The following is a 9800-nucleotide window of genomic DNA, read 5'->3' as shown; positions in this document are numbered from 1 at the left end:
GTGACCGGCGGCGATAAGAGCGTCACTCATCGGCTTTCAGCCGTATCAGGGGAGCTGCGGCGTCCCTGTCCGTGAGGCTTTTCGGGAGCACACGCAGGCCTTGACCTGAGCGCAGCCTGTACAGTACACACTGCTCCGGGGACAGTCCTCGATGGACAGTCCGTGGGTACTTTAGTTGACAGGGCCTTGGATAAGGTTTCAGTACCTATACATAAACATAAGGGACACAATAAGCACCAAAAGCAGCAAAGTGAAAAGACAGCTGCCTAAGGGGCTATTGTGTATTTTTTTTATTTCGGTTATTGACCACTTTTCTTTTCTGGTCCTTGTAGTTATCTTCGCCGTCCACACCATTTCAGGTCAATTCAAGTAGGAACAGAATTTCAGCATCCCGGTTTTACGTCATAGTGGCGAGAGGCGCTTCATATTTCTGGGGATGATGTGCGAGAAAATGTTCACAATGTGCGGAGACTACCATATTTAAGTATTTTCATTGATACATCTGTAGACGTGTACTTTATTTTAGGAGTACTAATACTAATGCTAGTGACGCCTTGTCATGTATTCCATTTCACGTGCTCCAAACATACCATGGAATATATCTACATATACAACAGAGAATAAAGCAAGCTATGATTTTCAAGTTTTAAACGGGTAAGAATAAAACCTACGCCAGTAGGCCCTGTAGTGTTTCAGCAATTGCTCTTGAGGAAAGAATGGGTTGTTACGAAATGCATTTGTGGTCACACTCCAAACCTAACCCCCCCCCCCCCCTTCCCACCCCCGCCCGGTGACAACTGAATTTTTTTTGGGGCACAGCGTGTAGCTAGTTTCACCACTGCATGTTTTCAAAGTTTCACTAAACATCGTGTTCGTCATTATTCACTTTAAATTAACCTAGTCTTTAAATCAATGTTTAAATCCTATTTCACGATGTTACCCTGCCCTGCCATTAATGGTAATATTTCTGTCATTGGTCTCTGCCGCGAATGTACTTCTCTTTTCATTTGCAAATGCAGGACCCCACAGATTGCACTTACAGGCCGCATACACAGACATGCATATTGTTTAGGGAACCTCGTATTCCACCATGGGATTTCTGTCAAGAGTACTTACTGCTTGCTTGATACATGACACTAGCAAATCGAAAGTACAGATGAATCCCACCTTGACACCAGACTCGGAAGAGAAGTGATATATGGAGGTATATATTTCACTCTTGAGGTTCCATTTCGAAATTAACAGCTTGAACTGGCGGCGTCTCGCCGCCCCCTCCAAAGTGAAATATCCTTGTATCACATGACATGTAATATATTATCTAACGCGTATTCCTTGATGTGGTGCATTTGTATTGTCCACTTTCCTGGACGGCATCTGCTAAGTCATTATGGTGTAGACAGCCTCGAAAATCATCCTTTTTACAAATGTATTTACAAACGTGGTGGACATTGACTGGGTGTGATAGTGCATAGAAGGGCAGCATGCTTTCTTTATAATTAGCTTAGTACAATGGCCAAATTGAACTAAAATACCTGTTACCAATTCCCTCAAATGCCAATCATTCATCTTCCCCCGACTTCTAAATGTTTCTCTACCTCACTGATTTACTTCCTGATAACACATGCTTTTGTATCGCCCACGTGACAGCGTTATAACACTTCTATTTCTCTGTTGTCTCCGGGAGTACCACTGTTCAGGTGCTATTGACTGACACATATGCATTTTTGGGCCAAGTTGTTAATTTTTAAACACGATAAAGCATCATTTACTGAAATATGTTGATAACATTTTTGCATATTATTCATAACCGATGTTATACACAAAGGTGTCTCTGTTCACATAACGATGTGTATACTTGTTTTCAAATCCACAACCCTCTCACTGAGATAGCTTCTCTGCCAATTACGAAATTACAGTTTCATGCTCAGTTGTACATAATGTTGCTCTCATGTAGGGCAAGAATGTAATACTGGCGCATGATGCAGAACCACACAACACATTACCTCTTGTTTCGAGCTGTCCACTACCTTTCTGTGTTATAAAGTCATACCTGTAAGTGGTTTGCGTATGTAGAAGGAAAATACCATCTCAATCGTAAGTGCAAGATATTTGTAACAATAACATGCACCCCGAAATATGTGATGTCCCTGCTAGAAACATTAAGACACATGACAAAACACGCTTAGCTCATTTCTTGTTTTATCAAGTGTCGTTACTACCAAAACTACCAAAATGAGATTTTGCTTTGCAACTGTCACTTGTCCACAGAGAGGAAAATGTAGGAGGAATAATCTAGAAAAACTCATGTGGCCTACCCTGCTCCGTCGCTATTCTTGGTATGCAAGCTCCTAAACACAACGCACTGCCTAGCTCACTTAAACGTGTATGAACAGCATGACGCAAATTAAATCGGAAAATAGTAAAATTAATTCACCCAATAGAAAACACAGCGATCAAACCCAATCAATCTAGACCATTTTTCTAGATTGATAACTATAAACCAATGCTGCGTTTGGGAAAAAAAGTTAAGGCATATGTTTTCTCGGATTTGTATTTTAGTAGTATTCCGTGTAGTTGTTGACATTTGGTTATAATAACGCCGTATTACGTGTTTGCTTCCCAGACACGTTTTCTAAGATTATTTACTGGCAGCGATTAAACCCCCCACCAGTAGGATTCTAAATTCGTAATGACCAAGATGTCTTGTTTCCAATGTGATATAACATGATTAGCTGAAACATTATCACCGATACTCCATTGGTTTGCGTAATCACACATCGAGAGAAACAGACGTATTTGCAAAAGAGGTGGAATCCAAATCAAAGCTTTTTTGGAACTTGTCAAATAACTGGACCGGAGATGTTTACTATTACACCACGTCCATAGGTATTGCCAAGACCTGTCGTGGAAAACATGAACCAAAAGTGCAATCGTTTAAGAACCTTACAGGATATAGAGACAGGGTGTACCATTTTTCATTCTCTATGGAGGAATAATGTAATCTTTCCATATAACCAACAATCGGACTGAGTAGTAAACATCATTTGATGGCGCAATATGTACTGTATATGCAAGGATCTCTTTGTAAAAATTAAAATAAAAAGAATGATAATCAGTGCACCTGTCCGTCAATATACAGTGTGAGATGGTGCAAATGTGCTATTTTCAGTCCCATTTACTTTCCCAAAACACAGACACAAGCCCGCCTCTCTTTGACCCCTGAAAAAGGATTGTACTGCTTTGATTGAGTTTTATTCCTTCCTGCCCTGGCTTACTTTCCTTGCACGGGACATCAATCACGGACTAACGCGACGTTTGTTTATCGCGCTGGAAGGGAATGAATGGTGCTGTGGACTTGAAGACAAAGCGCAGAGGCAGGAACGCATAGTGGCATCGGGGATAAGGGGTGGAGCAGGAGGGACGTCTGTCCGAGAGACAACACCGAAGATGCATCCTCACTTCTGCACACGCGCAGCGGTATGTCCTCCCTATACTCTTTTATTAGGAAACGGCGTTAACGATCCGTCAATTATTCTTTACCTTAAAACAGTTTTAAAGTTGATCGTGTCGTAAGAAAGCACATGGGATATTTGGTTTAGATTCCCTTTCCAAGTAAATTCTGCTAAGGGTTTTAAAGTTCTTAATACTAGATTGTTTTCTTTCTTCTGCACCCTGCGGTTCTCTGCCTTTCAAGAGATTTTGAAAAATGTGTTTTCTGTGTAGTAGAACATGTATGAATCCTCCTCTTACTGTGAGAAATAACATGTTTACGAACGTTTCTCTATCAACCCGCCCACTGCGTGTACAGGAAGTGATGCCAGCTACTAGAGATCTTGGCATGGTGTTCTATTGTGCAGCTCGTCCATGGGTGAAAGACGAAAATGCTTGATGAAAAAATGTGTACTTTTGTGGAAACACGTTGTGCTCAAACGCCCTAGCACACAAACGCGTGGATGGTGTTTGCATACACTGTACATCGAAATACGTGTCACAATATAGAACCTTGTTTAAAAGTTATGTTAGAAAACATTTGTCTGGCATGTATTATAGTCATTTAAAATTGGAAACGTGTGGTCCGAGTGGCAATGATTATTGAAATGCGCAATATAAACATCTGTACCCACGTTATCTGTTCATAAGCCATAACTCACGAGTCCCACAAAAGTGCGAAATATGACGTAGCACACCTATTGAATGTATATTCTAGTCTCAGTTTAAAATGACTAGATATTCTGCCTCTTGAGAGTAGGCATCTCAGCGTTTTAAACATAACCCTTAAGTAAATAGCGTCTTGAACATAATCGCCAAATAAATAATGTATCCCCCAGATATCCTACAATATTCTACAGAGCACATGTGTGCCTCTGAGAGGATGCGTGTACGTACAGCATTTCTCTTAGTAAAGCGAAGTGCGCTTTAATGAGATGTATGGTGGGTTATGGTAAAGTGACACAACGAAAATTAAAACGGACGTGCCGGTTATTGTGGTTCGCCTTTACAAAAGGATCGGTTACAGGCCGAGGGACTCCTTTATATTGAGTCTGTTTAGTTGTAGGCACACCTTCGAGCGAATTGAGCGCTACCTACCTTTCCGACGGTGGGCTGGGTGTGACATGGAGGCAACGCTTCTTGGGGCTCCCACTTTGGCCAATGTCAGCGAATATCTTTGAGAGTTGGGAGACTCCGGAGCCCGTCGTCACATTTTGCAGTGGCCCCGTGATTTTTGGTGGCTATACTCGGGATGAGGGGAACTGTACACCCTGCGGCCAGCTTCACATCCCTCCCTCCCGGGCACGGGTTGCTCTGCTGCTGAGACCAGAGGGCCAGAGAGCACCTCTTCTCAGTTATAAGACGGAAACATGTTGTGCTGCCCGGTGTGTTTAAGAGCACAGACTATCTGCACCCCTGCTTTTGTCAAACAGGGAATAGATCTGGCCCGGAGTCATAGTTCAGCCACGCCTGTTTGTTGCATTTTAATAGTTTAGTGATTTGTTCAGTTGTTAAAAACATGAGGCACCAAACAGCAAACACCACATTTAAAAACAGGTCTGTACTGGGCTACCTGCCCACTTGCCACGTTCCAGAGTACCGGAAACAAGCCTAGTACTGGGCCGCAGACGGAATTGCTTCATCTAGCCTCGGTTTTCTGTTCCTTTTAAATGCATGTGCATATATAATGAATGCCTGTTTGTAGAAGTCCATATTTGTCTTCCTTTACACGCGTTACTGTAACAAACACGCCCTAATTAGATGATTGCTGCACACGCATTTAATTTGTTCTTTTTGTGAACCAGGAAATGGAGACCTTGTTCTCATTCGGATAACATAGCTACAAAGGCCTGGAAGCATAATACGATGCAAATACAAAAGCAACTACTGCAAAGTGCGGAATCTGAGAAAGCCAAAAGTGGAGCATTTGCCACTGTTAAATATTGGCTAAGCCCAGAGGACGCTATAATCTAACTGGGTAAGTAGCCAAGAGTCAAAGGGAGCTAATGAACTCCGGGAACACGCCTCTCTAGTGCACCTTTCCAAACTGCCTCGTCTGCCGCGGCGGGTCCAACCTCTTCACCTGTCTCCTTGTTCGTGGGCCAGGCTAGTGTCTTGCACACACAGGCAACAACGGGCAGTAAACATACACAGTACGGCCACAGTAAATACTTGGTACTTGTTTGCAGAGTGGAAGGGCGTTGTTGGCTTGGCGGTGGTTAGGAATCTGAAACCATGCAACCCTGGCATTCTTATAAACACCTTTGAGTTAACAGGTCGCCTGGAAGCTTCTGCGTATGTATGAATTAAGATCTGGGTACGTGCAGACGCTTTACGAGGCCGCTCGAATGATGTGACCACGATCCCACAACATGCATGAAATGCTCTCACGTAAAAGTCGATCATAAATCGATACACGTCTTTACCACGTTCCGATGTTTAGATTTAAAACTCGGGGGCTAAAAAGTATCATTCTGCACTTGTTCGAGACCTGCGTGTCCCCCCTTAGACATGAGCAGTCATTACAATTCTGCCGTAACCCCTCTACTTGCTTGTTCTGGCTTGACGAAATGGGGCAACTTCCATTATTCCTGTGGTGGACGGGAATTGTTCTTAAAAGTGGCTTTGAAGTGGCCTCTATGTTGCCTTAAAACTAAAAGTAATCTACAATGGTCTCCGGCATTGTGCGCGGCGTTCACATGTACTGTTCAGGTTTTTATGTCAACAAGTAAATGTATTTCCGCTGAATTCAGATAGATTCATAAGGCACGAGACAGTCAGATGCTCGAATTAAAAATCTAAACACTTGCTTTTTTTTTTACATCTCGGAGGAAGCTGCCGGTTCAGAAGTCACATCGGGTTCCCATCAGTTTTCACGGGCCTGGAATTCTCCTTTGACGAGGGTTGAATTTCAATAACAAGCGAGAACAATTACTGCTAAGTGTTGTCTTTAGATAAGACAGCAGATAGGGGCTCCGCGTAATCTTGAAAGTTAACCGAGGTCTTAAACATCCATAATGATATAACCACCTTTCAAAGTCTGTTTGACAGTCCAGATCATTGAGGGGGAATTGATACGGGTATTTCCTTACGGTCAGATTGGGAAAAGGATTCCTCAGAAGTGTACTGTAAATTAAACAAGGTAATGCGTGTTTATTCAAAGAAGAAAATGAGCATATGTAAACTTGACTACTAATAAACCCAATTATTACAACATCCACTAAAGTTGTTTTCGGGAAAAATCGGGGAAACCTCCCTGCTGTGAGAGAAGCAGGCTGGCATAGCGTCCTCGCAAGAATATCCAGGCAGTGAGTACAAACTGTGGACTTACAGACCGATATTTGATATCACTGTGTGTGCGCATGTGGGCCCTCCAAACACTTTCTACAAATCCGAACGAACATTACAGATGAACAGCTTCTAAGCAGTCGATGTCCCCAAGCCTCGCTCTCTGCAGCTGTATACATGCAGGTGAAGTACAATGAATAAATAACACAACGAACAACCCTAAGGGTTTCTCCTCAGATGAGATACGAGACTCTGTCATCTGAATACTGACTTCGCGCACAGTGCAGCCGACCGTTGATTTTAAATGTACCTCTACGTGAATATTCTACCTCGCCTCGTGTAACCACGCAAACACACGTGGGCACAGTAAGATCGGTGTCCTGTAAAGTGCATTCCTCACGCCCCTTTATTATTTTGTAAACATGTTTGTTTATTTACCAGTGAACCTGCCTCTTTCACCAGCAGTCCAAGCCTGGCTGCGTGGATCTGAGCGCACTATAGAAAGTAATACCGTACTCTCTGATTGGCTAAGGAAAATAGCAGACGTTCTTATTATTCAAGTAGAATGGTAATTTATTAATAAACAATGCAATACCTTCGGAATATTTCCAACAAAAAGGATAAATCGATAGAATCAGGATAAATACAGTTCCCTTTTTAGAACAGGGCAGTGTGTTAGGTAACACAACGTCAGCTTGGAAACACTGTCTGGCGTTTGGTCCGTAACATCCAATTACACATTAAAAATAAATTACTATTTTGCAATTTACATTTTGTAACAAGTCCTTTGCAAACGTGTCCCTTTTTTGACTCTTGAAATAACACTTAGAATACAGTATGTCTCAAAAGCATGAAGAAACTTACGTGTTATTTGGCGTTAACACTGTTCTTTTTTAAACAAACCAAGACATGCCTGATGTCCCTGTACATAGTGTTTAGCGACTGTTTTGGGCTCTCTGGGATAGAGATTAAGTCTGCAGAGCCCGTTTGTGTCAGAACTTGCTGCAGTCATATACAAAGGCCCCCGAGGTGCGGTACAGAGACTGACTGGAGGGGAAAGACATCTGACAGCTGCTGTTGCCGTTCACCGGGGAGTTGTTGAGGCCAAGCCGCTGCGACTCGAACATCTCCCGCACCGAGTGGAAGTTCTGCTGCTGCCCGGGGTAGGCGGCCGCCCCAGCCAGGTGGCCCAGGTCCCCCGCCTGGTTCAGGTACCAGGAGGCCAGGCGGCCCTGGTGCGGGTGGTGGCCGTCCTGGGCTGCGCCCAGGCCGCCGGCGGTGGTGGTGGTGATGGAGTAGTCGGGCAGGCCGTCGTCCACGGTCGAGGCAGCGGTAGTGGCCAGGTGGCCGGAGCGCTCTCCCGAGTACAGGCTCATGGCCTGCATGTTGCAGTGGTAGCTCCCTGCGCTGGAGCTGCTGTTCTGGCTGCATGGCGAGCTGTAGAGGGAGCCCTGGCCGGGCGAGTAGTTGAGGGACAAGGAGGGAGGGATGCCAGTCCTGGGTGCGGCGAGGAGATCGCTCCCCGCGCCTTGCGGGGAGCCCCGCAGCGAGGTCATGATGTTATCCACGCTGAAGCCCTGCCCGTGGTGCTGCGGGTGCTGCTGCTGGTGGGGGTCGGGGCCCTCCAGGCTGAGGGAGCGGCCCGAGGGGCTACCGCTTGACATGCTGCTGCTACTGTCCGGGCTCTCGATCTTGGGCACAGGGTGCAGCGCCGGGGAGGCAGCCTGCGGGGGCGACGGGGCGCCATTCTCCGTCTTGATGTCCTGGATGCGCAGCGGCTGCGGGGCGCCCGACTCCGACTGCTCCTTGGCCAGCAGCGGCCGCTCCTTGTCCTCCTTGCCGGCCGGCGCCGACTCCTTGGCCGCGGCGTCCTTCTTCTTAAAGCGCCGCCGGCGGCGCAGGAAGCTGCCGTTCTCGAACATGTTGTAAGAGTCGGGGTCGAGCGTCCAGTAGCTGCCCTTGCCCGGCTTCTTGTCGTCGCGGGGCACCTTGACGAAGCACTCGTTGAGCGAGAGGTTGTGACGGATGGAGTTCTGCCAGCCCTGCTTGTTGTCGCGGTAGAAGGGGAAGCGCTCCATGATGAACTGGTAGATGCCGTTCAGGGTGATCTTCTTGTCGGGCGCGTTCTGGATGGCCATGGTGATGAGCGCGATGTAGGAGTAGGGCGGCTTCACCATGTCCTTGGGCTGCATGGGCGGCGGCGGCGCCCCGCCGTAGGGTCCGTAGCCGCGGCCCCCCGTGTACTGCTCGTGTTGCGAGTACATGCTCATGGGCGCTGCCATGCCCGTGTAGCCCACCGCCGCCGCCGCCCGGTAGTAGCTCTGCTCGCCGCTCAGGTAGGGCACCACCCCCAGGGGGCTGGGGCTGGACACAGAATAGCGCGCCTGCATGGCCGCGGGAGGCAGCTCACCCTCTCCTCTCCAGAGCAGTTTGTCTTATGGTGGGGGAACCTCTCTTCGGGCCCCCCCAGCCTCTGCGGAGCCCTCTTCAAGGGCAGCGGGGTGACAGTCCAGGGTGCCCGGCCACGCCGGCCAGGCGCAGCGCCCAGCCCCAGAAACCGCACAGAAACTTTGCAAAAACTTTTCCTGTGCAAGTTTTTCTTCCCTCTCTTGCGCGTCTTCTCCACCCAGAAGAGTTAGTCCAAGTGCGTAAACAAGGGACTGGAGCTGAAGCGGTGAGGCTCGAGGAAGAGCGCAGGGTCGGCAGGTTGCGCTCAGCTCCCTGTGGCATGTGTCAGTGTCTGTGTGCCAGCCTTCCACAGGCGCTGCCTGCTCCGGGATGCATCGGGAAGAGAGAGATGAGGGCAAAAAAAACGGCTGAACTTTTGAGCATCCGTCACCAGGCTTAGGACTTTATTACGCGGCTCCACGGGCCAGGCGGCCCCGCCTACCGCCCCTCTTGAGAGCCAATAGGAAGCTGAGCTGAACTGTGAGTCCGCGAGAAGCAGTGGGTGAGACAGTGAACTGGGGCAGCTGGCCACACACGCTCTAACCCTCCCCCGCCGCACACCGAGCCAACATGTG

The 9800-nt window shown here is 47.2% G+C and overlaps 1 protein-coding gene across 1 annotated transcript; it reads right to left on the bottom strand.

The window, feature by feature from the left end:
* Positions 1-7329: 7329 nt before the first annotated feature.
* On the bottom strand, positions 7330-9585 carry FOXC1 (forkhead box C1). The gene has a single exon (XM_086965060.1). The coding sequence runs from the start codon at positions 9165-9167 to the stop codon at positions 7770-7772; it is 1398 nt and encodes a 465-aa protein (XP_086821186.1). The 5' UTR covers positions 9168-9585; the 3' UTR covers positions 7330-7769.
* Between the last annotated feature and the right edge of the window lie 215 nt (positions 9586-9800).

Source organism: Lissotriton vulgaris, chromosome 4_1 (genome assembly GCF_964263255.1).
Source record: "Lissotriton vulgaris chromosome 4_1, aLisVul1.2, whole genome shotgun sequence".
Taxonomy (NCBI): domain Eukaryota; kingdom Metazoa; phylum Chordata; class Amphibia; order Caudata; family Salamandridae; genus Lissotriton; species Lissotriton vulgaris.
Note: the sequence above shows the minus strand (reverse complement) of the source record. Positions and strands in the feature narration are given on the sequence as shown.